Source organism: Ranitomeya variabilis, chromosome 8 (genome assembly GCF_051348905.1).
Source record: "Ranitomeya variabilis isolate aRanVar5 chromosome 8, aRanVar5.hap1, whole genome shotgun sequence".
Classification (NCBI taxonomy): Eukaryota; Metazoa; Chordata; class Amphibia; order Anura; family Dendrobatidae; genus Ranitomeya; species Ranitomeya variabilis.
In genome coordinates this window covers 186,219,455-186,235,661 of record NC_135239.1, presented here as the reverse complement: position 1 = coordinate 186,235,661, position 16,207 = coordinate 186,219,455, and the positions used below count along the sequence as shown (strand labels likewise).

At 42.0% G+C, this 16,207-nt stretch overlaps 1 protein-coding gene across 3 annotated transcripts in view; it reads right to left on the bottom strand.

The window, feature by feature from the left end:
• CACNA2D3 (calcium voltage-gated channel auxiliary subunit alpha2delta 3) overlaps positions 1-16,207 on the bottom strand; it is a 1,029,735-nt gene that overhangs the window by 728,569 nt on the left and 284,959 nt on the right. For all 3 annotated transcript variants that reach the window (XM_077278410.1, XM_077278408.1, XM_077278409.1), the window contains exon 4: positions 3,282-3,341. In XM_077278410.1, coding sequence (XP_077134525.1) covers positions 3,282-3,341 — 60 coding nt within the window. The remainder of the gene's footprint in view (positions 1-3,281; positions 3,342-16,207) is intronic.

Genomic DNA, 16,207 nt, shown 5'->3' with positions numbered 1-16,207 from the left:
AGTAAAATTAAATGTTAATGGCTTGAGGGGGAAACAAAATGCACCTCTCATGCAGATCACCAATCCATGGAAGTATGAGGACAACAGTCTGAGAAATAATAAGTAATGGCAATAAAATACCCAAAAGACTAGGTCATATAGAGAAATTAGGGGGCCCATTGCAAATAATAAAATAATCCCCTTTCTAGTGCTGGTTAATATTTTTTTCACCTCCAACTATATGGGACATTCCTGTTTGTCTCGTCTCCTGTTCATAATCAGTGGGTTAGACAGGTTATACATTGTCAGGAATGGTAGTGGGCGGGCTCCGGCTCTCCGGTGGGTCACTTTGTCGTCCATGAGGGCCAGCGGTCTCCCCTTCGTGGTGCAGAGCTTGTGGGAGTGCTTGCTCAGTCCAGATATCGCATTCTAGGAGATCTATCGTTGGGAGGCAGTATGCTGCTGCTCCCAGCGATTATGCTGTGCGGGGACCCCAAGACGTCGGGTCCCCTGGTGTTAGCTGCCCTCAGTGGGTGTAGGATGCCATACCAGCTGGGGCAGTCAGATGGTGGGAGGTTCCCTCCAGCCTTCTCTCTCCCCCTTCGGTGTCTCTGTGGTCAGGGGGTGGAGATTTGCTCCAGCGTGGTCAGGTGACTCATGGGAGTCAAATTTAAGCCTGCCATTTCCTCCTTTTTTTGTTGATTATTCTCAGTTCCATGGGTGGTTAAGGTCAGTGCTGCGGTGCTTCTGAGGAGGTTCACACTTTGGTGCCTGTGCTTGATTTATTATTGTTCACTGGCCCTCAAGGATGCGCAGCAGTGTGACAGCTAGCTCCAAGTGCGACAGACACACTGCTCTTGCTGGCTTACAGGAGGTCATTTCACCATCACCCAGCATAACATACAGGACAAAATCCCTGTTGTCTCTGCTGTAGATATAGCAGTGCTCAAGAGCTGTGTATCACCCTGCCCACACCCATAAATGGCAGCTTCCTGAGTACATTGTCAGCAAACCACCAATCATTGTTGGGTGGCAAGGTTATAATCATGAGCTGGACTGCTGGGCATGTGAGACCTAGTCAGGCAATGATAATCTGTTGCTAGTAAAACTGTTGTGAACTCTGTTTTTGGGCTCCCTCTAGTGGTCACAAGCGGTACTGTGTAGTGTTGTCTTTCTGCAGGTTGGCAGCATCAGCTGGTTCGTTATCCTTGGTTGGTTTCCTATTTAGCTCACCTGGATACTCAGTTCCTTGCCTGCTCTCAATGTATTCAGTGCTCTTCAGATTCCTTGTGACTACTTTGCTCCCAGTCTCTCCAAGACAAGCTAAGTTTTTGTTTGATCATTTTTTGATTATCAGCATTTATTATGTTTTTAGTCCAGCTCGCTAAAATGTGATTTCCTCGCTTGCTGGTTGCTCTAGGGGACTGAGTTTCTCCACCCACACCGTTAGTTGGTGCAGGGGTTCTTGAAATCTCAGTGTGGATATTTTGTAAGGGTTTTTTACTGACCGCACAGACCCCTTTACTATTTTCTGCTATCTAGTATTAGTGGGCCTCATTTGCTAAATCTGTTTTCACCCCTGTGTATGTGTCTTCCTCTTACCTCACCGTTATTATATGTTGGGGTCTTATATATCTTTGGGGATTATTTCTCTGGTGGCAAGAGAGGTCTTTCTTTCTCTCTAGGGGTAGTTAGCTCCTCAGGCTGGCTCGAGACATCTAGGATTTTTAGGCACGTTCACCGGCTACTTCTAGTGTGTTTGGATAGGTTCAGATTTGCGGTCAGTCCAGTTTGCCACCTTCCTAGAGCTTGTCCTATGTATGTTACTTAGCTGGAGTATTTTGTGATCCTCAACCACTAAGGATCATAACATAAAACACTGATTGTATTGAAACTATAACACTTAGCCTAAAAAGTGACACATCGCTGGAATCAGGGTGTCTTGCTCTATTATATTACTCTCGAATTAAATAGCAAAAAACTGCTGATAGATTTCCTTTAATAGAGCTGAGCTGCAACATCGGATACAACTCATGGGACAATATGGCACTGCCGCTACTTTTGAAAGATAAGCCTTTTTTTCAAATCCTTAAAAACCCCTTTACTTAAAGGGAACCTGTCACCCACAAAATCGATGGTGAGGTAAGCACACCATCATCAGGGGCTTATCTACAGCATTCTGTAATGCTGTAGATAAGCCCCCGATGTTACCTGAAAGAGGAGAAAAAGAGGTTAGATTATACTCATCCAGGGGCGGTCCCGCTGCGGTCCGGTTAAATGGGTGTCTCAGGTCCGCTCCGGCGCCTCCTATCTTCATTCCATGACGTCCTCTTCTGGTCTTCACGCCGCGGCTCCGGTGCAGGTGTACTTTGTCTGCCCTGTTGAGGGCAGAGCGAAGTACTGCAGTGAACAGGCGCTGGGCCTCTCTGACCTTTCCGGCGCCTGCACACTGCAGTACTTCACTCTGCCCTCAACAGGGCAGACAAAGTACACCTGCACCGGAGCCGCGGCGTGAAGACCAGAAGAGGACGTCATGGAATGAAGATGGGAGGCGCTGTATCGGACCTGAGACGCCCATCAGAGTGGGACCGCCCCTGGGTGAGTATAATCTAACGTCTTTTTCTCCTCTTTCAGGTAACATCGGGGGCTTATCTACAGCATTACAGAATGCTGTAGATAAGCCCCTGATGACGGTGAGCTTACCTCACCATAGATTTTGGGGGTGACAGGTTCCCTTTAACAGCAAGTTTGTTTGTCAACAGTGAAAGCCTTATGAAGATGTCCAATCTTGGCTGGGCTTCTTTTCTCCACTCTAGAGGCATGTTGGTTGCGGATACATGATCAACATCCAAGCTCACTTAGCAACATTTTAATGCCCAAAATTCGGAAACATAAGCAGCACCTTGTGACGGTCAAGGAACAACCACCAAAATATCTCTCACAAAATTAGAAACTATGTTCTATGCTAGATATGTTCTTGCAACGGGAACTCTGAAGGCTTGTGCACAATAGATGTAAAAGTATAACAGTCATAATATGCATATAATGTAATTACCTATATACATACATTTATGCCCATTTTAATGTACTACAGAAAAATAGATAAAAGAGAAAAAATTAAGACATTATTCCACTTAATCATCTGGGAAGGAGATGTACAATCTGGAAAATTCCTTTGCGGTTTTCGACCAATAAAAGGTCAATAGTAAAGAAAGTTCTAATAGAAAAACAATCTGCAGAAAGTCCCATAAACAAAGAACTGGAGCAATTACCCTTTTCCGGTTCACAGCAGCTTAGCTTACCTGTAGATCAGCATCGAATTCATGCTTTAAATGAGCCTCCTCAGCTGCTTCAACCAGCCTCTAAAAATGGAGACAAACACCAGAGTCAGTAAGGAGTTACAAAAGGCTTCAGACCATGCAATATAAGTCAATTGGGAGGAATGTATCAAAAATGGGGCAGTTGCCCATAGCAAGTAATTAGATTTTATCTCTTATTTCAAGGGCTTTATGTTGACTTGGTCTTACAGGAAATGTACACTGACTTTTGTAGAACAAAGGAGACGCTCTTTGACATAGAGATCGATAAACAGTATTATCGTCTTGTCGTTCTCTGTTCATTATTCCACAGGAAAGAATTACCGTGAGTGCAAGCTGCTTCTCATCTCAAGACAACAGATATTAGACATCAGACCTTCCTCGCGAGCAGCACTCACGCTAAAGTAATGCAGGGGCCCAGGAGAATAGTGGACGCTTCTCTTGACCACTTTCGAAATAGCAACTAAGCAAAAGTAATGTGGAAATAGTAAATGTTGGTGTAACGCAAGGGTGGAAATTTCACTAAGACCAAAACCTTCAAGTGCTGCTAAATACAGAGTTACAGTGTTCTTCCTTAAAAGCAAATGTCAGCAGCTACTTCTTCTGATAGAACAGGAACATTTTTTTTAAAGAATATGGAGATACAATAGAGTCGTATTACAATTATGTAAGCCCTACAAAGGACCCAGGGATTTTGGTCTTCTTTTCTGAAGTGCTACTCTTTATCAAATATCACAACCCTTCTCTACAGCCTCCTCATTCTACAGATTAGTGGATGTCTAAGTGGTCAGACTTCCAATACCTGTATGTCATCTCTTGCTGGCCTCCATGATGCAACGGTAAATGCCTGGAGGAGCACATTTTGAATGGGAATCTGCATTTTTCAAATGTCATAAAGTGATGGCATATCTTTAAGCAATGCTATCACTTTATGATCATTGGGGGTCCAACTCCACTTGCGTTCCATGTCCTTCTACCTTTCCTTGTACAGAGGTGGTTTGGCCTTTCCAGTTTTGTGAAGAAAAGAGAAGGAAGTCTGCAGGTAACTAATTGCTGGCATCACGCTTGTGTAGGACCACTCTGAAGTACATAGGATGATATGTGGTGCCCCAGATCAAATGGAGGCTCTCCTTAGATAGCCCTAGCAAAACCTACCGTGATGAAAGGTGATGAAAGAGATGAATGGATATAATAGCAACAGTTGATAACTGAGAGTCCAGAGTCTAAAAACTAATTATAAATATGGCGATAATAACTTATGATTCATTGCTTGTGCCTCAACACGTTTCCCCATCTTTCCAGGTTCATAAGGGGGCTTGATGTGTCTAGGAGTAGGCAATGAAGGTCACAGGCTCCTTCTGGTGTTCCTGATGGTAATGGTGATGTGCTTTAAATATGCCTCCATAATCAGGGTTTTGTTAGTTCTAGCCCTCATAACAAAGTTACTATTCAACAATACAGGCCCACCCTGTCATCACGATAGTAAATGGTGCTGGACCATGGAGGTTGCAATGTCCATTTTAGATCAGAGCTTCTGCTCTTCTATAGTCTGCACATGCTTCATGGCGCCATCAGGGTGGCAATAATCAGTGTACTCGAGACTGGAGCGCACATCCAAATATGCAAACGTCATTTCTGTCTGGAAGCGCATGCGCTGTACATCAAACTGTGTGCGTATGCGCTGTACGTTCATCTGTGTGCGCATGCGCTCCAAGTGGGAACGTAAAGCATTTGTCCGTATATATGGCCAGATGTGAACATGACCTATGTTATGGACAGAATACACCTGCTACAAATAATGAAGCCTTTGATTAGAATCTTCAGACGTGCTTAAGACAACATCAGGGGTGACATTTTATGTTGAATTTGGAGAAATTACTTGATATATACAGTGGGGCAAAAAAGTATTTAGTCAGTCAGCAATAGTGCAAGTTCCACCACTTAAAAAGATGAGAGGCGTCTGTAATTTACATCATAGGTAGACCTCAACTATGGGAGACAAACTGAGAAAAAAAAATCCAGAAAATCACATTGTCTGTTTTTTTATCATTTTATTTGCATATTATGGTGGAAAATAAGTATTTGGTCAGAAACAAACAATCAAGATTTCTGGCTCTCACAGACCTGTAACTTCTTCTTTAAGAGTCTCCTCTTTCCTCCACTCATTACCTGTAGTAATGGCACCTGTTTAAACTTGTTATCAGTATAAAAAGACACCTGTGCACACCCTCAAACAGTCTGACTCCAAACTCCACTATGGTGAAGACCAAACAGCTGTCTAAGGACACCAGAAACAAAATTGTAGCCCTGCACCAGGCTGGGAAGACTGAATCTGCAATAGCCAACCAGCTTGGAGTGAAGAAATCAACAGTGGGAGCAATAATTAGAAAACGGAAGACATTCAAGACCACTGATAATCTCCCTCGATCTGGGGCTCCACGCAAAATCCCACCCCGTGGGGTCAGAATGATCACAAGAACGGTGAGCAAAAATCCCAGAACCACGCGGGGGGACCTAGTGAATGAACTGCAGAGAGCTGGGACCAATGTAACAAGGCCTACCATAAGTAACACACTACGCCACCATGGACTCATATCCTGCAGTGCCAGACGTGTCCCACTGCCTAAGCCAGTACATGTCCGGGCCCGTCTGAAGTTTGCTAGAGAGCATTTGGATGATCCAGAGGAGTTTTGGGAGAATGTCCTATGGTCTGATGAAACCAAACTGGAACTGTTTGGTAGAAACACAACTTGTCGTGTTTGGAGGAAAAAGAATACTGAGTTGCATCCATCAAACACCATACCTACTGTAAAGCATGGTGGTGGAAACATCATGCTTTGGGGCTGTTTCTCTGCAAAGGGGCCAGGACGACTGATCCGGGTACATGAAAGAATGAATGGGGCCATGTATCGTGAGATTTTGAGTGCAAACCTCCTTCCATCAGCAAGGGCATTGAAGTTGAAACGTGGCTGGGTCTTTCAACATGACAATGATCCAAAGCACACCGCCAGGGCAACGAATGAGTGGCTTCGTAAGAAGCATTTCAAGGTCCTGGAGTGGCCTAGCCAGTCTCCAGATCTCAACCCTATAGAAAACCTTTGGAGGGAGTTGAAAGTCTGTGTTGCCAAGCGAAAAGCCAAAAACATCACTGCTCTAGAGGAGATCTGCATGGAGGAATGGGCCAACATACCAACAACAGTGTGTGGCAACCTTGTGAAGACTTACAGAAAACGTTTGACCTCTGTCATTGCCAACAAAGGATATATTACAAAGTATTGAGATGAAATTTTGATTCTGACCAAATACTTATTTTCCACCAGAATATGCAAATAAAATGATAAAAAAACAGACAATGTGATTTTCTGGATTTTTTTTTCTCAGTTTGTCTCCCATAGTTGAGGTCTACCTATGATGTAAATTACAGACGCCTCTCATCTTTTTAAGTGGTGGAACTTGCACTATTGCTGACTGACTAAATACTTTTTTGCCCCACTGTATGTTGCGTTGAGCTATTTAAATTATTCTCGATTAATTGGTTTATTGCAAACAGCTGAAAGTTTGTCAAATTTTGCTAATAAAACAAATTTGCAATGGGGGTTTGATTATTTGATTGCAATTGTACATCTGTAACTTTTGATGTGATACCAATTTCTGTAGGTACATTAAAATAATGGAAAGACACCAAAAAGAGTTTCCTCAAAAGCTATCATGCCAGATCAAAACTTCTCGATCACCATGGAAGAAGAATATAAAGCCTAGATAATGATGACATCTTGATATTACAAGCCACAAATTGTCTGAACCATAGAATGAAAGGCGACCAAACAAACGCTAGATCAATATCACATCTTATGGAAAGCCTATAAACATCATTATAAATTACAATTACAGCATTATTTCACTGTAATCAATGCGGAGAGAACAGTAGGACATCACTAATCTGCATTTTTCTATTACATGGATATGATGATCAATAAACTCCCTGAAATGTGCAACATTCACTTTATTATATCGATAGGGACTTTTTTTTATAATTAGCATTCTTACTAAAGAGCAGAATCAGTTTGTGCCACAGAAAAAAGGGGCAGTACTCCAAAACAGTGTCTGCAAATTGATATTCTGGCTCAGCTTTTATCCTAAGCCAAGGCTCATTAAAGGGTCGACATTGACTTTTAGGATTGCTACTTCCAAAAGGTGGCACTAGAGTTCTAGTCATCTTCTACTATTTGAATTCTCCATCTGGTTTGAAATCTATTGTTGCATGGCATACTACATATATATATATATATATATATATATACTGTACATATACACTAGAGATGAGCGAACATGCTCGAGCATGCTCATATGCTAACCAAGTGTCTTCGGTGTGCTCGAATAATATGTTCAAGTTGAGACATCGGGACAGCCACAATACATGCAGTTGTGGGGACTTGGACATATTTTCCGAGCATGCCGAAGACATTAGTTCTTCACTAATATCTACACATACACCGGGATGTAGGCTTCACATGAAAAAAAACCATAAACAAAGAGCGTACAGCTAAAATTACCCAAGCCTCGGAAGTATGTGTGACCTAGCCTATCCTTGCTCTATAAAAATGTTTAGCCCAGGGACTTGGTGGGGGGGATTCACTAATGTAATCCTAGCCTTGGGCCCACTAATGTCTTTCCACAAAAGATCAAAATGTTTTCATATCAGGCCGCGGCACATTACTATTATGTATTTGTGCATTAGTAATTCACAGGGGGCAAACTATGAAAATTGAAGAAAACATGGAAAATTGGAGGGAAAGAGAGAGAGAGAGAAAATGGGATTAATCATCCCTATTTGTTGTTATGGAGCTAAGACACGCTAGCGTGCTGCTATTGGAAAACAAGTCACCACTTTCCATTTATCAAGAGGTGATGTGCTCTAATGTCTAATGGGTATAATTACACATTTGGATAAATAACACTGAAAATGCGGCATAAATAGGAGACAGAGAGAGCACTTCCAGGCTGAACAACTGAGTAAATGATATAAATGCTGCAATAAAGCACATACAGTACAACACTAATAGCAATCATTGTGTTCAAAATAACCCCTAAAGAGAGCCCGTCACCACAAAATGTACTTATTTACTGTGCGATTGGCCAAAACACCATCACATTATAAGTACTGATGCTTCCTATGTTCTGTAGACACCTTCAAGATTAATGAACATTGATAGCAGAAGAGGTATAAAGGCTAAAATTTTGCCGCTATGTTTATTTCAATGAAAAATACATGAAGATCGACCCTCTCTCTGAAAAACAATGTTCCCTTGTTCATGAGCTGTCTCTAAAAACAAATATTTGAAGCTACCAAGTATCGAAGCAAAATATGTAAGAGGAGGTCCAACCAGAAGGTATTGTCACTCTAGAAGTCATACAAAAAGTATAAAATTCTAATGCTACAGTAGTTTATACTTGCAAACTTTTTAAAGTTGGGTATCGGGGAGGAAAGCTAGTTGATATATGTTCTGGCTCAAACTCCAAATTTTCTACCCATCTCCTTATCTGACCGGCTCTTTCTGTAACACAGCACAAACCTCTAAGATCACGCTCCTTGGGTTTTAAGGTCAGCTCGGGCATCAGAACTCTGCCTGAGTATTCGGGTTGTCGGCATTCTAGCCAGTACTCTGGATCAATATTCCTGCTGCTCAATTTTACTGCTACAAGGCTGGGTTCTGCTACAACACTCAACTCTTCTACATCACTGGGTTCTGCTACAAGATTACTTTGAGTTAACAAGCAAATCTGTGTTCCAACCACAAGTATATGTCTTCACAGATGATTTGAATAAAATTAAAATGTATTTAGAATAGTAACTACAATTAAAAGAGGTAAAGATAAGAAATAAAAAGCATATACGGAAGCCCTATGACTATGTGAGAGAGATCCTTACAGAAGGGTGCAGTACTTAAATCAAAATTCCGGCTCATAACCATGAAGTGTCCACGCATGATCAGACTGAATTATGAAATTATTTAAGGGGTTGTCCATTACTAGGACATTCCCTTCTCATCTGAATGTTAAAATAAAAACACCTATACTCGCCTCCCATGCTGGTAGCGTTCCAGTGGTTTTGGCACTCGTATTCCTGTGGCTCATGTGAGCTCTGTGCCCAATAAGTATTGGCGTCACTGTCCCAACAATCGGACATATAAGTTTCAAGAGGAAGTCAGAGCTATGACTGGCTGCTCACTTCCTCTAGATCCCTTATACGTCTGAAGGAGGGGACAGTGACACCTGCGTTAATTGGGAGCAGGGCTCACGTGATGTAACAACCTCATTTGAGCACCGGGAATGCGAGTACGCAATTGTTTTTTTTTACTTGAAAAAGACTCTAGTCCAGCATTGAAACACGTTGTGAAAATGAAAACCGTTCAACTCATCTTGGTCCCAAGGATTCTTTATTATAGCCTGATATCATGGTATCATCCAAACTGGTCAACTATGCTGGAGAAGATCATCCCACCAACACGAGGCAGCAGCAGCTGCTATCTTCAGGTGTTCAAAGGTAGATAACCAGCCCAGGTGAGCACCTTCCTTTTACTTACCTTTGTACTTAAAAGGGCCTCACCTGATGGTCTTGTGCGCTTTTTGTTCCCTCACGGCTTTTATACAAGTTTAGAGATGTTTTACAAAGTAAGGTCAGAACTGGGAAAAACGTTATGGCTCTCCCCCCAAAAAAATATCTCAAAATAGAAAAATTCAAATGAGTCATGAAACTTTTTTAACATTTTGATTGAATTAATGCTTTTATTATTAAATCTGTCCCAAAAGACATTGCATCACATCCTAATGAAATTCTTATGAATATTGATTCAGCTAGAAAAGTAGCTGCTACCTTGATATGTAGGTGACAGTTGCCTTCGGGGGATCGGCTCTGGCCCATGGGCATTGTGCTGCAGTATCACCAAACACAGATTATATTAATGCTTATAAGACAAAGGATTACATCTGTTTACTGAAGCAACTTTCCATCCAGATAATTAGGTCACAGCCGACGCGGCTTCCTGTGAACCTCTTGTTGCCATGAATGTTCTGTAACTTCGGAAGGGACTTGTCTCTTTAATTCTAATACACAAAACGTTAATGTGCAGCATTTTATTTGTTCCAGTAAATTAAACAGTACAGAAAACAGAGTTTAAAAAGGGAGAATAACAATCTCTACTGGGACCGAGCTCTTCAAACAACTATGATATCAATTAAAACCACACTCTATTTACAGCTAACAAAATCCTAATTAAACAGCTTGGCGTCCAACTCCCAGCTAAAAGAAACAAAGTAAAAGGTCATTTGAGCCTCTTGACATTGCTGGATTATGTGTTTGTTCAACCGTGGAGAGAAAAATCATCCTTGCTACTTGCTGTCTGCAGTGGGGGTCTCTGACAGTTAAAATAAACTGTATTCATATATGCTGTTTATATAGAACTAACATAGTTTCCACATAGAAAATTCTCATCTATAAAACCATATTCTGATGGGGACCCCTATCTAAAGGCCCCATACACATTAGACTAATGACTGCCAATTGCCGAATCCACCTTTATCGAGGCGCTCAAAGACTGCCGAACCCACCTATATTGAGGTGGGTAGACACTGCCAAATCCACCTATATTGAGGTGCTCAGAGACTGCCGAACCCACCTATATCAAGGCCCTCAGAGACTGCTGAACCCACCTATATAGAGGTGCTTAGACACTGCCAAACCCATCTATATCGAGGTGCTCAGAGACTGCCGAACCCACCTATATCGAAGGTGCTTAGACACTGCCGAACCCACCTATATCGAGGCGCTCAGAGGCTGCCAAACCCATCTATATCGAGGCGCTCAGAGACTGCCGAACCCACCTATATCAAGGCACTCAGAGACTGCTGAACCCACCTATATCGAGGTGCTTAGACACTGCTGAACCCATCTATATCGAGGCGCTCAGAGACTGCCGAACCCACCTATATTGAGGTGCGTAGACACTGCCGAATCCACCTATATCGAGGTGCTCAGAGACTACCGAACCCATCTATATCAAGGTGCTCAGAGACTGCCGAACCCACCTATATCAAAGGTGCTTAGACACTGCTGAACCCACCTATAACGAGGCGCTCAGAGACTGCCGAACCCATCTATCTCGAAGCGCTCAGAGACTGCCGAGCCCACCTATATCGAGGCGCTCAGACACTGCCAAACCCACCTATATCGAGGCGCTCAGACACTGCCGAACCCATCTATATCAAGGCTCTCAGAAACTGCCGAACCCACCTATATCGAAGGTGCTTAGACACTGCCGAACCCACCTATATCGAGGCGCTCAGAGACTGCTGAACCCATCTATATCGAGGCGCTCAGAGACTGCCGAGTCCACCTATATCGAGGCGCTCAGACACTGCCGAACCCACCTATATCAAGGCGCTCAGAGACTGCCGAACCCACCTATATCGACCCGCTCAGAGACTGCCAAACCCACCTATATCGAGGCACTCAGAGACTGCCGAACCCACCTATATTGACGAGCTCAGACGACAATCCAATGTGTATAGTGTATAGGGGCACCCGATGACTGATCGTTAGGTAAGATGTCAATCGGGCATGTCCGATTTTCAGACTGAGAATTGCATTGTTCTCCCAGAAATAAGCCGCCGGCCTTCAATTGGTGATTTTCTCATAGGGAACACAGGAGCGCCCCTGTGTATGGGAGAGTTGGCTGGATTGGCTGTCGGCCCTATTAATCTCTATGAGGGCCTTAACTTTATTGTAAAGTGGATCTGTCACCAGATTTAACAATGTAAATAAACTGCATAAATTATTCAGAATTGCTCTATGATCCATGACTCATATAAACTCATGACATGCTCAGTATAATAATAGGATTATGCAGCCTTTCTGACTTGGATTTTTTTAGAATTCGCTTTTGGGTTCAGCAAAATTTACCACTCCTGCCCCTCACCGCCATTCATCTGGTCCTCTTTGCATCATTGAATCTTTATCGACAGTGCTAAAATCCCCAGGCATTGGTCACTAGGCAGAGGCTTTCACGTTTGCTCAGAGCTCTGTGCGATAACATTTGCGGACGCATGTGCAGAACCTCCCAGTTCTTAAAATCCTGGAAGCCTCGACCTAGCGACCAATGCCTGTTGCGCCAACGTCCTCTGTACTTTTGTGATAGGGAACAGTATTGTGACTTTGGGACAGTTTTCAGCTCCGTCATTTGCTAAAAGTAGGGTGTTACTCTTCTCTAAGGAACAAGAAATTGAGTTAACTGGAACTCTGCTTTCCGCTACATTGCCTCAAAGCAGATATGGAGACTTTTCATGGTATGTTTTTGAACAGTAGCTGACACATGAGTGGGCCCTTGTGCAAGAACAATATATGGACCCTTTGAAGTCCAATAATGCATCTTAATGCACAATTCCACATGGTTTGAGGGTGGAAATTGGCCCCCTGACTTCTTGGGCCCCTGTGTGGCCACAAAAGTAGCACCAATAATATGTCCACCCCTGATATTGAACTGTAGATTTCTCACATTTTGGGACTAGAGGTAGGCAGGTTTTTGGAGAACATAGGTGTGCGTTTCACCCTAAACTAACTTGCCCACATTGGAGAAAAATGAGTGACCTTCAACCATTGAGTCTTGCAGTTATAAATAAGTGATAAGTGAATCCTTAAACCAATATTTTAATCTGAATATTAACATGTCAGCGAATCTTCCCCTCTCTTCCCGCTGCTATTACAAGTTCTGAACTTTGCAGTTAGATCATGATTTTAACTTAACGAAATTAGGAAGATACTGAACGCTGATCTCCAACATGAATCAGAGATGAATAAAATATTGTAAATTGGTGTTTTGACTGCTGAGTGGGGTGACAGGTTGAGATTATCCCTGACAGCTGTCTGAGCTAATCAGTATCTCATTTAGGAAGGTTGAAGAAACTCTCGTACACTATTAAGAGCAAGTCCCAGGCTAAAAGGAAAGACCAGTAACATTCTAGAAGAGCGGTAGCTTTCATTGTGATACACAGGCTGCAAGATCAAACGTGTTTATCACCATGAATATGAAAGGCTTCCTGTTAAATTAATAATTAAAAAGAAAAAAATTAAGACCAAAATATTTGATGTACAGGAGAGGATGATGTTAGGATGTTATGTGCTCTTGTACGTTCCTTCTGGAAGTCATTTCAAAAAGGCACTCAAAGTAAATACCACCAAAGGAATATATGGGGGAAATAGATGAGAGTTGGGTAGATGAGTACAATCGACATGATGTCTTATTTTGATATTATAGAGTTTTGCCCAGGGAGCTTACTCTAAGGGTGCATAGGTTGCACCTGGACCATGGAGCTGAAGGAGGAGATCCGTACTATATGTCATGTTTAAGAACGGCAAATCTCTTACTCTTGTGGGTATGTGTCAAAAATTTACCATAGTAATCAAAAATTTTGAGCTGTGACTCAATATTAGTTCTCCATCTTGAAAGGAGCCTAATGAGCCTTAGTATGGACTATAAAAGAACCAGATGGGACTCAATAAATTAACATTTTATATTGGTACTTAAAGTCATTAATTTAATTAAAACTTATCAATAGAGATGAATGGATCAATTTAACGCAAATCGAATTTGAGGCAAATTTTAGGAAGCTCACTGGATCTGACGAATTATGACAATATCCAATTTGATTTGCACGAATAACCATAATGCCTGCTCCTATTTTACACAATCCCAAAGCAAACATCAGTCAGAGACAGATCACATGACCTTGGGCGAAACCAGACAGGCTTCCCAAAAATGCATTACAGCTATCTCATCACATAGTATAAGGGGTAATGTTTCTCCTTGTAGAGAGTGACATGCCTAACATGCTATTTTAAGGAGACGTATAGGCCATGCAATGCTCCTCGGGGAAATTAAATATGCAAATTACCTCTTTAGAGAAGAAGAGTGCTTGAACTCTAGTGCCACCTATTGGAAGTAGTAATCCTAAAAGTCAATATCGACCACTTAGTGGGCAGTGCAACATGACTTAGAATAAAAGCCAAATCAGAATCTCTATTTGCAGATGTGTTGCCCCTCTTCAGTGCAAAGCATGAGATCTAATTTGGCTGTATGAGAGACCACAAGGAGAAACATGACATTATAGACCCCGGTCAGAGGCCTCTCATACTGCCAAATCAGATCTTGGCACTGAAGAAAGGCAACACACCGAAAAACATGTCTAAAAATTGAAATTCTGATTCGACTTTAATATTAAGTCAAGTGACAAGACTCATTAAAAGGTTGATATTGACTATTAGGATTGATACTTCCAATGTGTGGCACTAGAGTTCATGTCCACTTCCTCTTTGAAGAGGCAATTTGTATATTACAAAGTATAGCACTTCACATAGTATAATACAGCATATCATAGCCTGTATAAAAGCCAAAACAGGGAATGCAGAGCAGCAACCATTTTGGGATGAATCTGTTTAGGGAGTGGATTTCACAGTTCACAGTCTAGCAATAGTAATAGGGAGAAAGCCAAAAACTCTGGTAGATATAGTACAGATATGGTGCATGACAAAACAGCAGTGAAAAATGTTTTACATCCATTTACCCATAGCCATGAATGTGCAGGTTGCTTTGACATTTTTAAGACTGTGTTGTGTTCAAGAGCTTGAAAGGGGTTAGATAGAGTCTAAGGAGACATTAGAGTGCTATTTACCATACATCACTTCAGGGCAATTAGAGTACTTGCAATTCATGAAAAACTTATTCAACGCAAATTGAATTTTGAGGGAACATTTTTGCCAAAACTGGAGAATTCAGTTGTCAAATAATTTGATTATCCTTACCTACTAACTCTCCTACAACCCCAATAAGATCCCAGAAAGGCCTTCTTGGACTCTCAGAAGAGTTAACACATCTCCTTATGGCCACAGAAACCTCCTGAAAACAGCACTTCCGGTACTTCTTGTACGTGATGCTGAGATGCCCCAAAACTCACATTCAGTAGGTGGAAAATAGGGTTTTGGGGGAATGTGAACTGATAAAGGGGCATAGTCACTGGCAATTAATATACACACATCTCATCCCCTCCACCAAATGACGATAAAGTTTAGCAGGTTTGACGTAAAGGTATCTGGCACCAAAGAATACTCCCTCAGATTAGGGCACATGCAAAATATTAGGACCTGAGGTGACCGCTGTAGGTGCACAATACTCAATAAATTTAGATAAATTACCTAAAAGGAGTCATCTATGACTTAACCATTCAGGCATTTCTTTATTGATGGTCTACATTTAGGAAAAAAAATCGAAGTTTGAGCAATGGATAACGTCTAGTCCTCTGTAAATTCCCGGGAGCTCACATCTCCTTCATTGTCTCCAAATGCACAATGCCCTGTCCTTGCAGATGGCTTTGATTGGCATGGCTGCTCAGTCATATTCACGTCAATACCAGGCACATCCACCCTGATATATGGGATGCTGTGCCTACAGAAGCAGCGAAGGGACAACTGAAGTGCCGCTCATCCAGGTTTATATGAAATGACGCGATATCTGCATGAAAGCAAACATCTGATTGGTGGATGAGTTATTGTTGTGGCCTCTGTATCGTGTCATAAAGAGGTCTCAGTGTTTTTAATTAAAAGGACGACACAAATACAGGTTACATTTAAAATTGAAATACAAGGATCAAGCAGATGTTAATTAATGAGTTTATACTAGTCAGAGCCGTAGAAAATGCGATATGCGTGACTTACCGGAGCGTGACATGTTTTATTATAAACTGCTTCGGGGCCAAAAGACAGAGTTAACAGAGGGTGAAAATATGGGTGTAAATTGAAGCTAAATATTATTAGCTCTGGAGAAGCTGGCTGCAAATGATAGCTGATAGCAAACGTCCATTTC